This window comes from Aotus nancymaae, unplaced genomic scaffold, assembly GCF_030222135.1.
Source record: "Aotus nancymaae isolate 86718 unplaced genomic scaffold, 86718_ANA_hifiasm-v0.15.2.pri h1tg000033l, whole genome shotgun sequence".
Classification (NCBI taxonomy): Eukaryota; Metazoa; Chordata; class Mammalia; order Primates; family Aotidae; genus Aotus; species Aotus nancymaae.
In genome coordinates, this window is record NW_026988447.1 from 62,115,574 (window position 1) to 62,137,908 (window position 22,335).

A 22,335-nucleotide genomic window follows, 5' to 3' on the forward strand; every position below is an offset into this window, starting at 1 on the left:
CACTCATATTTTATGTTACACCACATTTTTTATTCCTAATATTGCTTATTTATGCCTTCTTTTTTTAATTGATCAATCTTACCAGAAGTGTGTCTTATTTTATTATTCTTTTCAAAGAATCAGCGTTTGGTTTTATGAATATTGCCTATTGTTTCTTTGTTTTATAGTTATTAATGTCTGTTTCTACTTTTAGCCTTATTTCCTTTCATCTGTTTTATTTAGGTTTACTTTGTTGTTCTTTTTTTCATATCTTTTCTTTTCTTTTCTTTTTCTTTCTTTTTTTTTTTTTTTTTTTTTTGAGATAGGGTCTTGCTGTCGCCCAGGCTTAAGTACAGTGGACCAATCTCAGCTCACTGCAACCTCTGCCTCCCTGTCTCAAGCAATTCTTCTGCCTTGGTCTCCCAAGTAGCTGGGATGACAGGCACCGGCCACCACACCCAGCTAATTTTTGTATTTTTCTTAGAGACGGGGTTTTATCATGTTGGCCAAGCTGGTCTTGAACTTCCGACCTCAGGTAATCTGCCGGCCTTGGCCTCCCAAAGTGGTGAGATTACAGACATGAGCCACCACACCCAGTCTGTTGTTCTCTTTTTAAATTTCCTAAGATGGACACTTAACTAATTTTCAGTCTGTCTATTTTTCAATGTAAATATTTAAAGCTACAAATTACTCTTTCAGTACTAGCTCAGCTTTATCTCACAAATTTTGTTATGTGCTATTTCATTTCCAGATATTTTCTGATATTTGTTTTGATGTCTGTCTTCTTTGACTCAAAAATTATTTAAAGGTGTGCCTTTAGTTTGAAAATGAAAGAAATTTACTTTTTTTCTATTACAAATTGCGGTTTGGTTACAAAGTATAAGCCGTATGTTATAACGTTTTTTATTTGTTGTGATTTGATTCATAGGCTAGTATAGGTTCAGTTTTCCTAAGACTTCAGCAGGCTTCAGAGTATATATATTCTCTAATTTAAGGGTACAGAACTTTATATATTTTCTTTAAATTAAGCTTTTGTTAATAAAGTTGTTACAATCTGAGATAATCTTACTATATTTTGATTATCATTGTCTCAGAGTTAAGTTTCTTCATGGTTAAGGATTTAGCCATTTTTTTGTATTTCTGTCAATTTGTACTTTATATATTTTAAGGTTGAATTGTTACATGCATACATGTCTTTATGTAATGACTTTTATTCCTCAGAATGTTTTTTGTCTAAATCTGTTTTTGATATGAAAATAGATATATCAGTCATATATTGGTTAATATTTGTTTTAATTATCATTTACCATTCTCATACCTTCAGAATTTTGTGTCTTCATGATTTTAACTATTACAGATTATACTTGGATTTTCATGTTTTTAATCTAGTCTTCAAGCATCTGTGTTTAACTAATTTAGACCATTTAAGTTTTCTGTGGTTACTGATAAATTTACATCTGTCATCATATTTTGTGCTTTCTGTTAACCATATTATTTCTCTATGTCTTTTCCCCAATGCATTTTATTAGATTGATCAAGGATTTTCCCCTCTATTTGTTTAAAAGTTGTATGTTCTATTTCTATTCTATTCATAATTATCCTTGAAATTTAATATGTGTACTTGAAATAACAAAGTCTAAAATTAAAATCTCTAGTTTCCCCTTGAAATATACATTAATTTTGGTCACTCTCATTCGTCTTCAACTTGTTGTTTTCCAGTATTTTTGTTCTAATTTACATTTTATCAGCTTTTTCAATAAAAATAAAATTTATTTATTAAATTCACACTTTGATGAGTTTTGGTAAATTTACAGAATTGTATAACAGTTACAAAAATTCAGTGTTTGAATACTTACATAATCTCAAAAAGTTTCCTCATGCTTATTTGCATTAAATCCTCGCTCTTACCTCTCCAAGTCCCAAGTAACAAATGATCTGTTTTCTTTATGGTTTTGCCTTCCGTGAAAAGTTACATAGATTGGCTAGGCTCAGTGACTCACACCTGTAATCCCAACACTTTGGAAGGCCAAGGCATGCAGATCACTTGAGCCCAGGAGTTTGAAACTAGCCTAGGCAACATGGTGAAACCCCATCTCTACTAAAAATACAAAAATTAGTTGGGCATGGTGGCGCACCTGTAGTTTCAGCTACTGGGAGGTTGACCTGGGAGTATTGCCTGAGGCCAAGAAGCGGAGGTTGCAGTTAGCCAAGATTGTACCACTGCACTCCAGCCTGGGCGTCAGAGCCAGACCTTGTCTCAAACAAACAAAGAAACAAACAAAGATTATATAGATTAACTTTCACAATATGTAGTCTTATGTGCCTGAATTTCACTTAGCAGTATGTTTTGGAGTTCTGGACAAGCTGTTGAATGTATGTGAGGGCAATCCATTTTATGAACATGACCCACACTTTGGTTACCCATTCACCAGTTGATGTAAATTTGCACTGTTTCCAGTTTGGGGTTATTATACACAATGCTGCTATCAACATTTGGATAGACATATTTTTACTTTCTTTGGAAAGAGAATTGATGGGATTGTATTATATAAGTATGTTTAATTTTTTTTTTTTAAGAGATGAGGTCTTCCTATGTTATCCAGGCTGAACTTTAATTCATAGGTTCAAGCAGTTCTCCCACCTCAGCCTCTGGGTGGTTAGGCCTACAGGCATGCAACACGATACCCAGCTAAATTTTTAATGATACTGACAGTTTATTTTCCAAAGTGACTGCACTGTTTCGTGTTCCTAGCAGTAATGTGTGATGATTCTTGCTTCTTTACATCCTCGTCAATACTTGGTATGATTAATCTTATTTTAGCCATTCTAGTGTGTGTATAGAGTTATCTCAATTTAGTTTTAATTTTCATTTCACCTGGCTTGTTTGCATTCATTCATATATCTTCTTTAATGAAGTGTCTATTGAAATCTTTTGCCCATTTTTAAAATAAGATTTTTAAAATTCTTGAATTGTAAAAGTTCTTTATGTATTCTAAATATAAGTTGTATTGTCTTATTTTTCTTGTTGTTTATTTGTTTTGAGACAGGATCTCACTCTGTCACCCAGGCTACAGTGCAAACGACTGCATCATAGCTCATTGTATGTAGCCTTGACTTCCTGGGCTCAGGTGACTGTCGCACCACAGCCTCCTGAGTAGCTAGATCTACAGGCATCTGCCACCATACCCAGCTAATTTTTGAATTTTTTGCAGAGACAGGATTTTGCCATGTTGTCCAAGCTGGTCTCAAACTCCTGGGCTCAAATGATCCTCCTGCTTTGGCCTCCCAAAGTGCTGAAATGACAGGCATGAGCAACCACATCTGGCCTAATATAAGTTCTTTATCAGATATATATTTGACAATATTTTCTCACAGTCTATAGCTTTTCTTTCATTTATTTAAGAAATATTTGAAAAGCAAAAATTTCATCATTTTGATGAAGTTCAGTTTATCAATTTTTCTTTTATGGATCATGTTTTTGATATCATATCTAAGAAACCTTTGCTTAGTCGAGGGTTATAAATACTTTCTCCTATTTTTTTTTCTAGAAGTTTTACAGTTTTAGCTCATACTGTTAGGTCTGATCCATTTTAGTGAATTTTCATGTATGACTTAAGGATCTAGGTTTAGTTTGTAAATGAATAACCAGTTCTTATAGAATCATTTGTTGAAAGAACGCGTTTTTCCTATTGAATTGTCTTAGTATCTTTGATTAAAATCAATTGACTATTTATGTGGGTTGGATTCTGAACTCCACTTAGTTCCATTGGTCTATCTATCTATCTTAATGCAGATGCTACACTGTCTTGACTACTGTTGCTTTACACTAAATTTTAGAATAAGGCAATGTTAAGTATTCTAGCTTCATTCTTATTTAACAAGATTGTTTTGGCTATTCTAGGTATTTTTGTATTTCTATATAATTTTAGAATCAACTTGTCAATTTTTCCAGTAATCTTTCTAGACTTCTGGCAGGAATTGAAGTTAATTTGTAGATCAACTGACATCTTACAATACTGAGTCATCTAATCCATGAGCATGATATATCTCTCCATTTATTTAGGCATTTATCTAAGTGATATTTTTTAGTTTTCAATGCACAGGTTTTGCTCTTATTTTGTTAAATTTATTCCTAATTATTCTATTACTGCTATAGTTTGAGTCTCCTTGCCAAAATTCATGTTGGAATGCTTAAAAGGTGGGGCTTAATGGGAAGTGTTCAGGTCTTGGGAGCTCTTCCTTTGTGGCAGCTTGGTACTGTTCTTACACTAGTGAGTGAGACTAGATTACTTCTCTCAGGAACGAATTAGTTACCATGAGAATAAGTTGCTATATAGTAAGGTCACGCCTTATGCTTGGCCTTTTGGTACATGCCTATTCCCCTTTGACCTTCTTCTACCATGTTGTGACACAACACTAAAGCCTTCACCAGAAGCCAAGCAGATGCCAGTGTCATGCTTTTCAGCCTGCAGAACTGCAAGCCAAGTATACCTCTTTATAAATTACTTAGTCTCAGTTATTCTGTCATAGCAACACAAAACAGACTAAGACAGAAAATTGGTACTGAGAGTGGGATGTTGCTATATAGATACTTGAAAATGTAGAATCATCATTGAAACTGGATAATGGACAGAGATTGGAAAAGTTTGGAGGAGCAGACATTAGGAAAAGCCTGTATTACCATAAACAGAGCATTAAGGATAATTTTGGTGAGGAATCAGAAGACAACAAAAAGACAAGAGAAACTTTAGAATGTCTTATCATTTCTTAGTGGGAAATGATAAATAAAGAACAGGATAAAATTAAAGACCACCAAAGAAACCCAAGAGTCAAGGCAAGTTCCTTCTAGCTATGAGCCTGTAAAATAAAAAACAAGTTATTTACTTCCAAGATATAATGGTGGAATAGTCATATGGCAGACAGTCTCATTCCAAAAGGGAGAAATAAGCAAAAAGAAGAAAGAGGTGACAGGCTTTGAGCAAGTTCAAAACCCAGCAGGGCAGACACTAAATCTGAAAGCTCCAGGATAATCCTCCACTCCATGTGCTACCTCCTGGGTACAGTGGAGAGTTTTATCCTTAAAGCCTTGGGCAGCCTCACCTCCATGGCTTTGTTGGGTACAACCACATGGCTGCTCTCAATGGTTGGAGTTGGAGCTTGTGGATTTTCCAGGCTGAGGCTGTATGGGGGTAATGGCTCCATAGTTCTAAAGTCCCAGTAGTGATCCAATTCCATGTATTCACTAGGCATTGCCCTTGTGGGGACGCTTTGTGGCAGCTCCAGCCACACATTTCTGCTCAGCATTGCCCTAAGGGAGGCACCCTGCAGAGGCCCTGCCCCTGCAATGAGTCTCTACCTGGTAGATCATAATTAACATCCAGTACATAAAAGGCTCTCTAATAAAATAAATCACACATCTCGGGCACACAAAATTTCAGGGTACTAACAAAAAACATTTCAATACTCATTTAACCTGGGAAATGCCTCAGGTCAAAGTGGCTGTAATTTCTTTAACTGGGGGTGCAGGCATCCCTTGTGTTCAATTTCAGATGGGTGCTTCTATTCCCAAGCTCAAGTCCCCATTAAAATGTATACTAAAAAATTAAAAACAATTTAACACACAACCTTTTTAAAAAAAGGCAGCTCATCTTTCTCTGCCAAACAGCATGGCCAAATTACCCCCTGCCAAGTAAAAAAACCTGGTCTCCAAAAAATATATAAATCATAACACTATTCTTCAATTAAACCTGTATTGTAAAAGCAAAAGGAAATAGTTTCAGGTGCCTTATGTGTCACTTCTCTTTTCCCTAAGAAATATGCCTCAGCTCTGTCAGGCCTCTACCCCATACCCTATTCAGCCTTCCTCAAAACTACCTCCACATGTCAAACTCCCTGCAGCAACTTCCTCCACCAATGCCAGCCAGGGCTCCTCAGCTCCTGTACACCAGCAAAAGCCAGGAAAGGCCAAAACGGTCAGTGCATCTCAGGCTACCAAAATGCCCCAACTCTGCCCTCTACAAAACCGTAAAGTCACAAATAATCCTGCCACTAAAACCCCAAATGTCCTTGGCTCGTAAACTCTATCATAAACCTGTAAATCAACCTGCACCCCTAAAAGTCTCCCCTCTAAAGAAAACCTCAACTGCAGGGCCCCTTCTATGCCTCATTTCAGCAAAAAGTAGTTAAAAATAAATCAACACCCATGTTCCAACAAAAGTTGGGCTTTCCTGTTCAAAGTGGGGGAATAAGGAAATGTGTTCTCTTTCCAGAACCACAAGGGGGCATAGTGTTAAGGGCAAAAATTTCCCAGCACCATGCCCCCCTCCCATCTCTCTCCATCTGGGAAATTTAATAGTTTATACTTAAATTTTGAGGGTGTGAGAAAAAACTAAAAGTCAATCACTCCAGTAAAAGTTCTAAAAAACTCCTTTCATTAGCCCACGGTCTTAAAAAAGGTGGGAGTTCCTCCCAAGTTAACAATCCCCTTCTTCCACACCCCTTTAAACTCCATGTTTGGACTCCTTCCACAAACACTCCCGTCGTAAAAGCCATCTTTCTCTCCTAAACGTCGCTTCTAGAGTCCCCTTCCACACTCTCTCGTGAAAGCCTGTCTTCCCCTCCTAAACTTCATCTCTCTCTATTCCCTTCCACTCAGTGTAAAAGCTGCTTTCCTCTCCTAAACTCCATCTTTCTAAATTCTCTCAGTGTAAAAGTTAACCGTTTCTTTCTCTCTCCTTCTTCAGTTTGTCTCTCTCTAAATAAATCACTTTCTACAAACACTTTTAACTCGGCATTTACTGCGCACTGCGCCATGGTCCTCTCTCATTCTTAAAAAAAACAAAAAACCAAAAACCTAAAGAAAAGTCCTCTCAGGGAAGCTAAGGGCACGCTAAACCCCAGTATAACACCACTACATATATGTTTTCTGGTGGGTTTTAATGTAGATATTATTTATTATTCTTTCTTCCTGACACTTGTTCTTCTCAAGTTATCTGTGATGAAGAAACAGATGTGTTTTTGGTTTTGTATAGTTTTTCTTTATTTGTTTTTAAACTTTCCTTTTGGGTTCAGGGTACATGTTCAGGTTTGTTACATAGGTAAACTTGTGTCATGTGGGAATGTTGTACAGGTTATTTTGTCACCTAGGTACTAAGCCTGTCTAGTAGTAGGCTAGTACCCAATTGTTTTTGCTTTTAATTTCCTGTTTGATGTAGTCTGATACTTACTTTTCATAAGATACAGTGTCAAATTGCTATAGAAGTTTGTAACCACTTTCCATTTCTGTATTTGTCTTGTCACTGAGAACAAATCCTTTGCATCACCCAAGCGGGCCCCTGACCATTAGCACAGGGGAGTGTCCTGCCAACTCCTTGCTTCTTGTCAGTGTTCTCACTAGACAAGTGCCTGAACCACCCACTTCTCTTGGCTATTGATATTCAAGCAAAATCTCAATGCAAAAACAGAATCCACGATGTAATTAGAGAAGAGAAAGTGTTCTTTTCCCATATATCCTAAAATATCTTTCCTCAAAATATCTAAAATTCTATTACCAGAAATGTTCTGATTTTCCTAGAATGCAAGAATTGCTGGAAGAATATCTTAGAGATTGCAATGCTCTTTCATGCTTACTAGCTCATTTTGTTGTAACAAAAGCTATTTACGTTGGCAGGAGATAATTTTTTATCTCCATTATACAGACAATAAAACTGACTTACAGGTTTTAATAAAAAGATATATTGTAATTACACTTGTGTTTTCTTCTTTCACCCATAATTACCATTTCCATATATATCCTATCCTTTTACATTAAACCTGCTTGTTTTCTAAAGTGTGTTTCTTGTGGGCACCATATAGTTGATCTTGTTTGTTTTGAATTGTGTATGTTACCTTTGATTTTAGTTCATTAGTTCATTAGTTGTAAAATCAGTAATTGCCTTTTGATTTTAGTTCGTTCACATTTAACATAATTATTGATATGGTTGGACTTGAATTTAACATTTTCTTATTTGTTTTCTATGTGCCATGTCTTTTTGTTTCTCTGTTCTTAACATTACTGCTTCTTTTGTGTTAACCCAGTATTTCTAGTGCCCTATTTTAATTTTTTTGTGATTTTTGCTATATTTTTTAGATTTTTGTTGTAGTGGTTTCTCTGGGGCTTATTTTTTTACTGCATTTTAGGTTTTGGGGTACATGTGAAGAACATGCAAGATTGTTGTGTAGGTACACACATGGCAATGTGATTTGCTGCCTTCCTCCCCATCACCTGTATCTGGCATTTCTCCCCATGCTCTCTCTCACCAACTCCCCACCCCCCACTGTCCCTCCGCTATTTCCCCCCCACAGACCCCAGTGTGTGGTACTCCACTCCCTGTGTCCATTTGTTCCCATTTTTCAACACCCACCTATGAGTGAGAACATGCGGTGTTTGATTTTCTGTTCTTGTGTCAGTTTGCTGAGAATGGTGGTTTCCAGGTTCATCCATGTCCCTACAAAGGATGCGAACTAATCATTTTTGATGGCTGCATAGTATTCCATGGTGTATATGTGCCACATTTTCCCTGTTCAGTCTATCATCGATGGGCATTTGGGTTGGTTCCAGGTCTTTGCTATTGTAAACTGTGCTGCAATGAACATTCGTGTGCATGTTTCCTTATAGTAGAATGATTTATAATCCTTTGGATATATACCCCCCAGTAATGGAATTGCTGGGTCAAATGGAATTTCTATTTCTAGGTCCTTGAGGAATCGCCACACTGTCATCCACAATGGTTGAACTAATTTACACTCCCACCAACAGTGTAAAAGTGTTCCTATTTCTCCACATCCTCTCCAGCATCTGTTGTCTCCAGATTTTTTAATGATTGCCGTTCTATCTGGTGTGAGATGGTATCTCAATGTAGTTTTGATTTGCATTTCTCTAATGACCAGTGATGATGAGCATTTTTTCGTATGTTTGTTGGCCTCATGTATGTCTTCTTTTGTAAAGTATCTGTTCATATCCTTTGCCCACTTTTGAATGGGGTTGTTTGTTTTTTTCTTGTAGATCTCTTTTAGTTCATTGTAGACTCTAGATATCAGCCCTTAGTCAGATGGGTAGATTGCAAAAATTTTTTCCCATTCTGTTGGTTGCCAATTCACTCTAATGACTTTATTTTGCTGTGCAGAAGCTGTGGAGTTTGATTATGTCCCATTTGTCTATTTTGGCTTTTGTTACCAATGCTTTTGGTGTTTTGGTCATGAAGTCCTTGCCTACGCCTATGTCCTGAATGGTTTTGCCTAGATTTTCTTCTCGGATTTTTATGGTGTTAGGTCTTATGTTTAAGTCTTTAATCCATAGGGAGTTAATTTTAGTGTATGGTGTCAGGAAGGGGTTCAGTTTCTGCTTTCTGCACATGGCTAGCCAGTTTTCCCAACATCGTTTATTAAACAGGGACTCCTTTCCCCATTGCTTGTTTTTGTCAGATTTGTCAAAGATTGGATGGTTGTAGATGTGTGATGTTGCCTCTGAGGCCTCTGTTCTGTTCCATTGTTCTATATCTCTGTTTTGGTACCAGTACCATGCTGTTTTGATTACTGTAGCCTTGTAGTATAGTTTGATGTCCGGTAGTGTGATGCCTCCCGCTTTGTTCTTTTTGCTTAGAATTGACTTGGCTATGCGTGCTCTCTTTGGGTTCCATATGACGTTTAAGGTGGTTTTTTCCAGTTCTGTGAAGAAGGTCATTGGTAGCTTGATGGGGATAGCGTTGAATCTGTAAATTACTTTGGGCAGTATGGCCATTTTCATGATATTGATTCTTCCTAACCACAAACATGGAATGTTTCTCCATCTGTTTGTGTCCTCTCTTATTTCATTGAGCAGTGGTTTGGAGTTCTCCTTGAAGAGATCCTTTACGTTCCTTGTTAGTTGTATTCCTAGGTATTTTATTCTCTTTGTAGCAATTGTGAATGGCAGTTCGTTCTTGATTTGGCTCTCTTTAAGTCTGTTATTGGTGTATAGGAATGCTTGTGATTTTTGCACATTGATTTTGTATCCTGAGACTTTGCTGAAGTTGCTTATCAGTTTCAGGAGATTTTGAGCTGAGACGATGGGGTCTTCTAGATATACAATCATGTCGTCTGCAAATAGAGACTATTTGACTTCTTCCTTTCCTATTTGAATACCCTTTATTTCTTTTTATTGCCTGATTGCCTTGGATAGAACTTCCAGTACTATATTGAATAGGAGTGGTGAGAGAAGGCATCCTTGTCTAGTGCCAGATTTCAAAGGGAATGCTTCCAGTTTTTGCCCATTCAGTATGATATTGGCTGTTGGTTTGTCATAAATAACTTTTATTATTTTCAGATATGTTCTGTCAATACCTAGTTTATTGAGGGTTTTTAGCATAAAGGGCTGTTGAATTTTGTCAAAGGCCTTCTCTGCATCAATTGAGATAATCATGTGGTTTTTGTCTTTGGTTCTGTTTATGTGGTGAATTACATTTATAGACTCGCATATGTTGAACCAGCCTTGCATCCTTGGGATGAATCCTACTTGATCATGGTGGATAAGCTTTCTGATGTGCTGTTGCAATCAGCTTGCCAGTATTTTATTGAAGATTTTTGCATCTATGTTCATCATGGATATAGGTCTGAAGTTTTCTTTTCTTGCTGAGTCTCTGCCAGGTTTTGGTATCAGGATGATGTTGGTCTCATAAAATGATTTGGGAAGGATTCCCTCTTTTTGGATTGTTTGGAATAGTTTCAGAAGGAATGGTACCAACTCCTCTTTGTATGTCTGGTAGAATTCAGCTGTGAACCCATCTGGACCTGGACTGTTTTTGGGTGGTCGACTCTTAATTGCTGCCTCAACTTCAGACCTTGTTATTGGTCTATTCAGGGGTTTTGACTTCTTCCTGGTTTAGGCTTGGAAGGATGCAAGTGTCCAGGAATTTATCCATTTCTTCCAGGTTTACTAGTTTATGTGCATAGAGTTGTTTGTAATAATCTCTGATGGTGGTTTGTATTTCTGTGGAATCTGTGGTGATATCCCCTTTATCATTTTTTATTGCATCAATTTGATTCTTCTCTTTTTTCTTTTTTATTAATCTGGCTAGTGGTCTGTTTCATTGAGCTTTTCGAAAAACCAGCTCCTGGATTTATAGATTTTTTGAAGGGTTTTTTATGTCTCTATCTCCTTCAGTTCTGCTCTGATCTTAGTTATTTCTTGTCTTCCGCTAGGTTTTGAGTTTTTTTGGTCTTGCTCATCTAGCTCTTTCAATTTTGATGATAGGGTGTTGATTTTAGATCTTTCCTTGCTTCTCATGTGGGCATTTATTGCTGTATATTTTCCTCTAGACACTGCTTTAAATGTGTCCCAGAGATTCTGATATGTTGTGTCTTTGTTCTCGTTGGTTTTGAAAAACATCTTTATTTCTGCCTTCATTTCATTGTTTATCCAGTCAGCATTCAAGAGCCAGTTGTTCAGTTTCCATGAAGCTATGCAGTTCTGAGTTACTTTCTGAATTCTGAGTTCTAACTTGATTGCACTGTGGTCTGAGAGACTGTTTGTTATGATTTCCATTCTTTTGCATTTGCTGAGGAGTGATTTACTTCCAATTCTGTGGTCAATTTTAGAGTAGGTGTGATGTGGTGCTGAGAAGAATGTATATTCTGTGGATTTGGGTTGAAGAGTTCTGTAAATGTCTATTAGGTTTGCTTGGTCCATGTCTGAGTTCAAGTCCTGGATATCCTTGTTAATTTTCTGTCTCGTTGATCTGACTAATATTGACAATGGGGTGTTAAAGTCTCCTACGATTATTGTGTAGGAGTCCTTGTCTCTTTGTAAGTCATTAAGAACTTATTTTATGTATCCGGGTGCTCCTGTATTGGGTGCATATATATTTAGGATCATTAGCTCTTCTTGTTGCATTGATCATTTTACCATTATGTAATGTCCTTTTTTGTCTCCTTTGATCTTTGTTGGTTTAAAGTCTATTTTATCAGAGACAAGAATTGCAACTCCTGCTTTTTTTGCTCTCCATTTGCTTTGTAAATCTTCCTCCATCCCTTTATTTTGAGGCTTTGTATATCCTTGCATGTGAGATGGGTTTCCTGGATACAGCACACTGATGGGTTTTGGCTTTTTATCCAATTTGCCAGTCTGTGTCTTTTGATTGAGGCATTTAGCCCATTTACATTTAGGGTTAATATTGTTATGTGTGAATTTGATCCTACCATTTTGATGCTAGCTGGCTATTTTGCACATCAGTGGATGCAGCTTCTTCATTGTGTTGTTGCTCTTTACCATTTGGTATGTTTTTGGAGTGGCTCGTACTGGTTGTTCCTTTCTATGTTTAGTGCCCCTTTCAGGAGCTCTTATACAGCAGGCCTGGTGGTGATGAAATCTCTGAGTACTTGCTTGTTCACAAAGGATTTTATTTTTCCTTTACCTATGAAGCTTAGTTTGGCTGGATATGAAATTCTGGGTTGAAAGTTCTTTTCTTTAAGGATGTTGAATATTGGCCCCCACTCTCTTCTGGCTTGTAGGGTTTTTTCTGAGAGATCTGCTGTGAGTCTGATAGGCTTCCCTTTGTGGGTAACCTGACCTTTCTCTCTGGCTGCCCTTAGCATTTTCTCCTTCATTTCAACCCTGGTGAATCTGATGATTATGTGCCTTGGGGTTGCACTTTTTGAGGAATATCTTTGTGGTGTTCTCTGTATTTCCTGGACTTGAATATTGGCCTGCCTTGCTAGGTTGGGAAAGTTTTCCTGGATAATATCCTGAAGAGTGTTTTCCAGTTTAGATTCATTCTCTCCGTCACATTCAGGTATACCTATCAAATGTAGATTAGATCTTTTCACATAGTCCCATATTTCTTGGAGACTTTGTTCTTTCCTTTTTACCCTGTTTTCTCTCATCTTGCCTTCTTGTTTTATTTCATTGAGTTGATCTTTGACCTCTGATATCCTTTCTTCTGCTTGGTCAATTCAGCTGTTGAAACTTGTGTATGCTTCGCAACGTTTTTGTGTTGTGTTTTTCAGCTCCATCAATTCCCTTATATTCCTCTCTAAGTTGTTTATTCTCGTTAGCATTTCATCGGATCTATTTTCAAAGTTCTGAGTTTCTTTGCAATGGGTTAGAACATGTTCTTTTAGCTCTGAGAAGTTTCTTATTACTCACCTTCTGAAGCCTGATTCTGTCAATTGATCACACTCATTCTCCATCCAGCTTTGTTCCCTTGCTGGTGAGAAGTTGTGATCCCTTGTAGGAGGAGAGGCATTCTGGTTTCAGGTGTTTTCATCCTTTTTGCACTGGTTTCTTCCCATCTTCATGGATTTATCCACCTGTCATCTTTGTAGTTGTTGACTTTCAGATTGGGTCTCTGAGTGGATGTCTAGTTTGTTGATGATGAAGTTATTTCTTTCTGCTTCTTAGTTTTCATTCTAAAAGTCTGGCCCCTCTGCTGTAGGGCTGCTGAGGTCCACTCCAGGTCCTGCTTGCCTGGGTATCACTTGCAGCAGCTGCTGAACAGTAAAGGTTGCTACCAGTTTCTTCTTCTGCTTTGTCCCAGAAGGATACCTGCCAAATGTCAGTCTGAGCTCTCCTTTATGAGGTAACTCTTTGGATATACGGGGGTCAGGGAGCTGCTTGAGGAGGCAGTCTGTCCTTTATAGTAGCTCAAGTGCTGAGCTGTGAGCTCCGTTGTTCATTCAGAGCTGCTGCGCAGGTATGTTTAAGTCTGCAGCAGCAGAACTCATAACCCCCTTTTTTTTTCCCCAAGTGTTCTGTCCCAGGGAGTTAGGGCTTTATTTATGAGTTTCTGCTGTGTTGCTACCTTTTTTTTTTTCTTCAGGGCTGCCCTGCCCAACAAGGAGGCAGCCTAGTCACTCTCTGCCTGCAGAGGCATTGCTGAGCTGCTGTGGGCTCTGCCCAGCTGCTGTATGAACTTCCCTGCAGTCCTGTTTATATGGGTGTAGTTAGAACTGCCTTGGCAGTGGTGGCCCACCTCTGTAATGACGGACTCTCTCTGTAATGGCAGGTTGCCTCGGCAACAGCAGGCTGCCTCAGCAATGGCGGACTGCCTCCTTAGTGTTGGAGTGCCTCAGTAATGGCGGACACCCCTCCCCCACAGAGCTGGGCCGTCCCGGGTTCAGCTGTGCTTTTTGTGAAACTCTCAACCCAGAGCGTTTCCAATTGCTGTTTTTTTTTTTTTTTTTTGAGATGGAGTTTCGCTCTTGTTACCCAGGCTGGAGTGCAATGGCGCAATCTCGGCTCACTGCAACCTCTGCCTCCTGGGTTCAGGCAATTTTACTACCTCAGCCTCCTGAGTAGCTGGGATTACAGGCATGCACCACCATGCCCAGCTAATTTTTTGTATTAGTAGAGACGGGGTTTCACCATCTTGACCAGGATGGTCTCGATCTCTTGACCTCGTGATTCACCCGCCTCGGCCTCCCAAAGTGCTGGGTCGATCTCTTGACCTCGTGATCCACCCACCTTGGCCTCCCAAAGTGCTGGGATTATAGGCTTGAGCCACCGTGCCTGGCCCTTGTTTGTTTTTTTTTTGTTTTTGTTGGGGTGGGACCATCCAGGCCTGATCACCTGGCTCCCTGCCTCATAGCCTTTTGTTTTTTAGTTGAACGGTCAGCTCTCTCCCAGGTGTTCTGGTCGCCTGTTGAAAAGGCGCCAGGATCTGTGTGATTTCCCATGAGGTGACCCATTGCACCAACTGAAACTGTGGCTTTGAGATTCGTGGTGCTTTTTTGCCCAGGAATCTCCTGGCCTGGCTCCCTGTTTCAGCTCCCCTTGCTGGCTAAGTGGAGACCCAGTCCTGTTTACTCTGCACTGGGAACCACCATGCCAGGGTGCTGGCAACACAGCTGCATCAGCCAAAACAGCCACGCTGGTGATCCGTGGGGCTCCTCCACTTGGAAATCTCCTGGTCTGTGGGCAATAAAAATCCATCTGGAAATGCAGCATCCACTCACTCTCTGCACTTTCACTGGGAGCTGCAATCCTGAGCTGCTCCTAACCAGCCATCTTGGATCTTCAATTTGAACATATTTTAATATATACTTTGAAAACTTTCTAAATCCAATATGTGAATTCAGACACTTTCTATTCACTGTTTTTTTTCCAGAGGATGAGCCATATTTTCCCATTTCCTTACATGTCTAGTAATTTTTCACTGAAAACTAAACACTTTAGTTACATACAGCAGATCTGAATTTGGTTTTTATTTTTGAGTGGTTTTGTTGTTGTTATTGTTTTGGTAATTGGCCAATACTTATACTGCGTAATCTTTTTGCCCAGTGGTTTTCAACATTGATGTCTTTTATTTTGTGTTCTTGCTGTTATTGTTGCTTTAGCCTATCTTTTTAGGGATTTCCTTTGTGTCTGTTACATAGCTTGATTTTGGAGAGATATTGTGTTAAAGCTAGTAAGGCTTCCACTGTCTGCCAAGTAATGTGTGGGTGGGTGGGTGGGTGAATGCATTTAAAATTGCAACTAATACTCAAGTCTCACTTCATTTTTACTTTTTGTCATACTCTCTCCAATTGGCCATATATGTAAGGAGAACTTATCTCAAACTTTCTATGACTCTCTCCTTTCTAGGAGCTCTCTTTTTTGTTGTTGTTGTTGTTGTTTTTAGTAATCAGGTTTTTAATTTATTATAGTGAAAGGATACAAAGCAAAATTAGCAAAGGAAAAAAGGTGTATGTGGTAAAGTCTGGAGGAAACCAGGGACAAGATTCCCAGAGTCCTCTCCTGTGGAGTTACAAGGATATGTTTATCTTCCTCACCATGAAATTTTGACAGCACATGTGCAATGACATCTACCAGTACCAGAGTCTCCTTAGAAACAGTACTCAGAATGTTTCAGAGGTTACTCTCATTCACATGTACCAGAATTCCAGACTCCCAGAAGGAAAACAACTGTTCACAGTAAACCACATTGTTGGTATAAATAGTTTAGGCACAGTGAGCTACTTTTCTCAGTGTAAGAATTGGAACTTGTAATTGGGAAACTCTAGACTTGCATGTGGGTCTTTCTATTTTTTTTTTTTTTTCTAATTTTACTTTGATTTCGAGGATAGATGTACAGAACATGCAGGTTTGTTACATAGATATACATGTGCCATGGTGGTTTGCTGCACCTACTGACCCACAGAATCTCTCATTTAAATTTTTGTTTTGTCTTCCACTTGCCCTAACTGAGACTGCAACCTCAGACTAGCAAACCTGCAATTCTCTCTGTTCATTCCCGAACCACTCTGCTATATTTAACTGCCAAAACCACTGATTTCTTCCCTCTGCTCCATACCAAATCCACCCCTGCCCCTAGCCCTAGCAGGAAAGCTGCTGGTTTTTACATCTAGCTTCATGCTGGTAAAGCGAGTTTTTCCCAAGTGAGCCTGGGAATGAGAAGAGGGATGGGAGTGTATTAGTCTGTTTTCATGCTGCTGATAAGGACATACCCAAGGCTGGGAAGAAAAAGAGGTTTAATTGGACTTACAGTTCCAGATGGCTTGGGAGGCCTCAGAATCATGGCAGAAGGTGAAAGGCACTTCTTACATGGCAGCAGTAAGAGAAAATGAGGAATATTCAAAAGTGGAAACCCCTGATAAAGCCATCAGATCTTGTGAGACTTAATCACTACCACGAGAACAGTGTGGAGGAAAACCACCTTCATGATTCAATTTTCTCACACCAGGTTTCTCCCACAATACATAGGAATTTTAGGAGTACAGTTCAGGATGAGACTTGGGTGGGGACCCAGAGCCAAACCATATCATGGAGCAATCCCAGTCAGGAAGGGCTCAGACTTTTACCAATCCTACCCAAAACCCTAAAACTTTTTCAAGAATAAATGCTTCTTAATTTGATAACTGCCTTTGATGAGTCTTCAGGGTCCTGAAATGATTGTTTTTTTGGTATTTTGTGCAACTTTAGGGGGGAGTTTTGGTGTGGAAATAAATCACCAACCTTATGTCACCTCCCAATCTTATCTTTATTCCTCATGTCACCTCCTAATCTTATCTTTATATCCTCTGATTAACAATTTTCATTAGTAATGTGTTACACAACCAATACTCATTTAACCTACATTTTACCAGTTTCTTTGCACATTGCTCCTTCTGTTTTGGTTCTATGTCATATTTCTAAAGCATATTTTTCAGTAGATTTTTTCCCCAGTAAAAAATGGCATGTGTTCTTAAATGTATTTGTTTGACAATATATTTCATTTGTCTTTAGTTTGAGTGACAGTTAACTGGCTACATAATTCCACATTGAATAGATTTTTTTATCTCTGTACTTTGAAGACTTTAATTATCTTCCATCTTCTATTGTTGCTATTAAGATTTGAGAATCTGCTCTATTTATTTCATTATGTTAATCTGTCTTTCTCCATCTAGATTGTTTAAGATTTTATTTTTGTCTTTGGTAGTCTATAGTTTCTCAACATTTTATCTAATTATCTATTTTTACTTAAGCCTCATTAGAACTCATTTGACTTCCTGTGTCCAAATCAATAAAAGCCATAATTAATTCTGCAAAATTTGAAGCCAGTTTTCTTCTCAAATATTATGTCTTCTTCATTCTTTCAATTATGTTTCTGAAACTAATATTAGTTGTGTTTTAGATCTTTTTCATAATCTAAATCTCTCATTTTCCTTGTTTTTTTTTTTATGCTATACTGTGAAGTAATTTCTATCACTTTGCTATGTTTCTCTCTTCAGCCATGTGTACACTGCGATTTGGGGTACTTAGTGGGTTTTTTTAGTTCAGTAACTTTTAAAGTTTCTTTCTTATGCGTTATATTTAATTATTTTACAATACTTTCAAGTAATATTTTCTTCTCATATCTCCAATTTTTAAAAATTGTCTCTCATCCCTTTGAAAATACATATTTTATAGTCTCTATCTAGCGGTTTTATTAGCTGAGGTTTTTAGACATCTAATCCCATTCTTTATTGTATCTGTTAACTTTTGCTCCTGGAAAATTTCTTCTTATTTTAAGTTCAGATTCACTTGGCTTTACCTTTGAGACTTTATGCAGTCTGGGATCAGGAGTGTTTGTTAGAGATTTTTTGAATTAGCATCTACTAAGTGTTCTAGGGATACTTCTATGTGGGGACACTTTTATGGTAGGTTTAGGACTTTGGGATCCCTAACCTGTGCACATAATGTAAATTTAAGCCCTAAACACAAGTTGGATGAAGCCAGTTTTACATATAAATTCTCAAAAAAGACTTTGCCACCCAGAGACCAGCTAAGGCAAACTGCTTTGTCTTCTCAGTTTGTCAGTAGGATGACACTTTCTGGTTCATACTTTTTTTTCTTTTTTTTGACAGAGTTTCACTCTTGTCGCCCAGGCTAGAGTGCAGTGGTGCCATCTTGGCTCACTGCAACCTCCACCTCCTGAATTCAAGTGATACTCCTGCCTCAGCCTCCTAAGTAGCTGGGATTACAAGCATGTTCTACCACACTGGGCTAATTTTTTGTATTTTTAGTAGAGACAGGGTTTTGCCATGTTGGAGGCTCATCTGGAACTCCTGACCTTAGGTAATCCACCCTCTTCAGCCTCCCAAAGTGCTGGGATTACAAGAGTGAGCTAACGTGCCTGGACTGGTTCATTCTTTTAGCAAGAGTTTAGCCTTCCAAGGCTTCCAGTTTTGCAGGATGACAAAAATCAGAGGGAAGGGGTAAAGAAACTTTGTTCTAACTTTCTGCCTGGAGTGAATCAAAATCCTCCTTTACTCTGGCAATTTCTATAAAGCCAAAAAGGGGTCATAGCTAAAAAATGCATGTAAGCTGTTCTAAGAACATTAAAAGCATTAGCAATTAGGATTCATAATAAATAAAGGTAGCCATTTAATTGGCATATGTAAATTTAACATGTTATTGTCTGTCCTTTACAGAAACCTATGGATTCCTCTGTGAGTAGCACCTAGTTGCCAGAGGCAAGATGTCTAATAACTTATACCTATGAATCTTATCTAATTCTACTTCCTACACATGATCTAAGATACTTTATATTTATTCCCATCTCAGTTCATTTATTCCAGCCATTACCTCCTCTAATACATTTATGTCAAATATCAATTGACTTATCCTTTCAATACAAAGATTTAGTATGTTCCTGTTAAATGATTTGGCACCCTGACACTGTAATCTTCAATAAGGTTGTGAATTCTTATCACAGCCAGTCATCCTCTTATTTTCCATCCTGATAGAAAAGCTATCTTAAAATATAAAATGAAGTAAATATCATCATATTGGCATGATGTTTTTAACTTTCATATATTATAATGGTTAGCATTTTCAAGAGTTCATATATAGGTTATTTATTTATTTATTTATTTATGAGACTGAGTCTCACTTTGTCACCCACGCTGGAGTGCAGTGGGCGATCTTGGCTCACTGCAACCTCTGCCTCCCAGGTTCAAGTGATTCTCCTGCCTCAGCCTCCCAAGTAGCTGGGATTACAAGCATGCACACCACGCCTGGTTTAGTTTTGTATTTTTAGAAGAGACGGGGTTTCACTATGTTGGCCAGGCTGGTTTCAAACTCCTGACCTCAGGTGATACTCCCACCTTGGCCTCCCAAAGTGCTGGGATTAAAGGCATGAGCCACTGCACCTTGCCCACATATAGGTTTTAAATATTTTTAAAATAAAAACACTTTATTTAAAACCTGTCTCATAAATTGACAGGTTATTTGGAATATATGTATCATTTCTTCTCAAATATATGTATCATTTCTTCTTAAATTATGTATCATTTCTTTTTAAAATAAACACACTTTGTTTAAAACCTGTCTCATAAATTGACAGGTTATTTGGAATATATGTTAAGCAGATATCTCTTTCACCAAACTAGTAAGCAATGTTGGTCTACACCATGTATCATTTTATAGAACTGGCTATTAGTATATATGATAAAAGAGAATTGATCCTTTGTATACATCTATGTCATGTAGATATATAGCTGTAGTCTTTTTTGTATTTCAGGAGTTATACTCATTACGATTTGGTGTATGACCTGGTCAATCTTAGGCTCTGAAGCTCTCCCTGGTGGAAATTTATTTGGATTGTTAATTATTTTTTATAGTGCCATTATTGGGGGAAAATTTTTAGAAGTCATTAGAATACCTTTAGTGCCTCCACTTCCACCTCTTTTTGGTAAGTATATAATTAGCTCTCTTTTCTTTATTATTGACTATATGCAAATTTTGAAAATTTTCTCATTGAATTAGGTATAATTCGGAAATATTTCAATGTAGTATGTTTTATATAGTTTCTTCATATATGTATTTACTGTATGTGTGTGTGTGTGTGTGTGTGTGTGTGTGCACAGCTCCTTTATAGATGTATTTATTTCTCTCTCTGTCTACATATATATCTACACAGGTTTTATCCAAAATTTATTTTTAAAATAAACTTAATATCTTTAACATATTACTCCTGTTGCTATATTGTTTAATAGAATTTTTAAAAATTTTAGATTCACAGGGTACATATGCAGGTTTGGTACATGGATATATTGCATAATGGTGAGGTTTGGACTCTAGTGAACCTGTCACCAAATAGTGACTACTGTACCCAATAGGTAATTTTTCAGCCTTAACCTTTCAACCCTCCCTCCTGTTGGACTCCCCAGTGTCTATTATTTCCATCTTTATATCCATGTGTACCCATTGTTTAGCTCCCACTTGCAAGTGAGAACATGTGATATTTGAATTTTTCTGTTTCCGAGTTATTTCACTTAGGATAACGGTCTTCACCTCTATCCATGTTGCTGCAAAGGACCTGATGTTCTTTTTTAAGACTGCATGGTATTCCATGGTGTATATGTACCATGTTTTCTTTATTTAGTCATTTAGGTTGATTCCATGTCTTTGTTATTATGAGTAGTGGTACAATGAATGTATGTGTGTATGTGTCTTTACAGGAGAATGATTAATATGTTGAACCATCCTTGTATTTCTGGAGTAAAACTCACTTAACTGTAATGTATTATCTTTTTAATATACTGCTGAATTCAGTTTGCTAGTTGAGAATTTTTGCATCTATGTTCATAAGAGATATTGGACAGTAGTGTGGGTGGGGGAGGGCGGTGGGGGGCTTTGCCTGATTTTGATGTAATGGTAATACTGGATTCATAGAATGCATTAGGGAGAAATTCCTCTTCCTTGATTTCTTGGAATAAGTTTCAGTCACCTGTGAACCTGAACTAGAATAAGTGGATTGTATAATGAATAAATGAATAACTGCAATACAAATGCATGACAATAAACAATGTCATATGAAAGCTGTCTACCAGTCTACAATATTTGTGATTGTTTTTGAACTGCATGATGGGAGGAGGTGCTCCTTACAATTTTCACTTCGTAAACATTTATTCTTTGATGTTAACTGTCACCACTATAACCACGATCACTCATGGATTCACCAAAAATCAGGTAAGTAATTATCTTACTTGTTTTTATAAATCTTTCTAAAATGTATATAGAGCTCACATTTATTTCATTGTTTAGTACTAGAAGTGTTTTGGGTCTGTATTTAGAAGTTTGGTGATGTTTTGTGACCAGAAATATGCTATATGCTATAGGAAATTGACTCTTGTTTGTATCAATTAGCCTATGATAAAATTGGTTTTGTTTTACATCATTTTACTCAAAGTTGCCATTTCCAATAACCTATAAATGATGTTAAGTGAGAACTTACTGTATTCAAACATATGTAAATATTCAGTACAGTGGGGCAGGCACAGTGGCTCATGCCCATAATCTCAGCACTTTGGGAGGCCAAGGCAGGAGGATTGCCTGAGCCCAAGAGTTCAAAACCAGCCTGGGCAACATAGCAGAACTCGTCTTTACAAAAACTTAAAAATGTTTCTGGGTCTCAGCTACTCAGGAGGCTAAGGCAAGAGGATAACTTGAGCTCAGAAGGTTAAGCCTGCAGTGAGCCATGTTTGCATCACTGCACTCCAACTTGGACATCAGAATGAGACCTTGTCCCAAAAAATAAAAATATTTTCAGTACACTGTCAGTAGAGATAATCTATACATCTTATCTCTGCTGTCCTTTCTGCATCCACAGTTTTCTTGCAGCACCTTCTAAGTATTTATTGAATCATTTTTCTCCTCTCCAGACATTCTCTTTTGCTCTGGCTTAGGCTATTCGTTTCCAACTTTTGCATGGACTGTGACAGAGTCTTCAAATTAATTTCTGTCTCCAGTTTTATCCCTAATTCACCAAGTCCCTCACATAAAAAAAAAAAAAACGCAACACTCATTATGTTACTTTCTGCCTAAAACCTTCCCATGATGCCTTATTTTGCCAAAGCTAGGGGAGACCTTTCTATGATCTG

At 37.8% G+C, this 22,335-nt stretch overlaps 1 protein-coding gene across 2 annotated transcripts in view; it reads left to right on the plus strand.

Moving 5' to 3' along the window:
• Positions 1-22,335, plus strand: part of SLC9B1 (solute carrier family 9 member B1) — a 106,632-nt gene that overhangs the window by 48,412 nt on the left and 35,885 nt on the right. The window contains exon 5 of one of the 2 annotated variants that reach the window (XM_064384051.1): positions 19,974-20,144. In XM_064384051.1, the coding sequence (XP_064240121.1) occupies positions 19,974-20,144 (171 nt within the window). Of the gene's footprint in view, positions 1-19,666; positions 20,145-22,335 lie in introns of those variants that run through there. The other variant, XM_064384052.1, reaches the window with a different exon arrangement.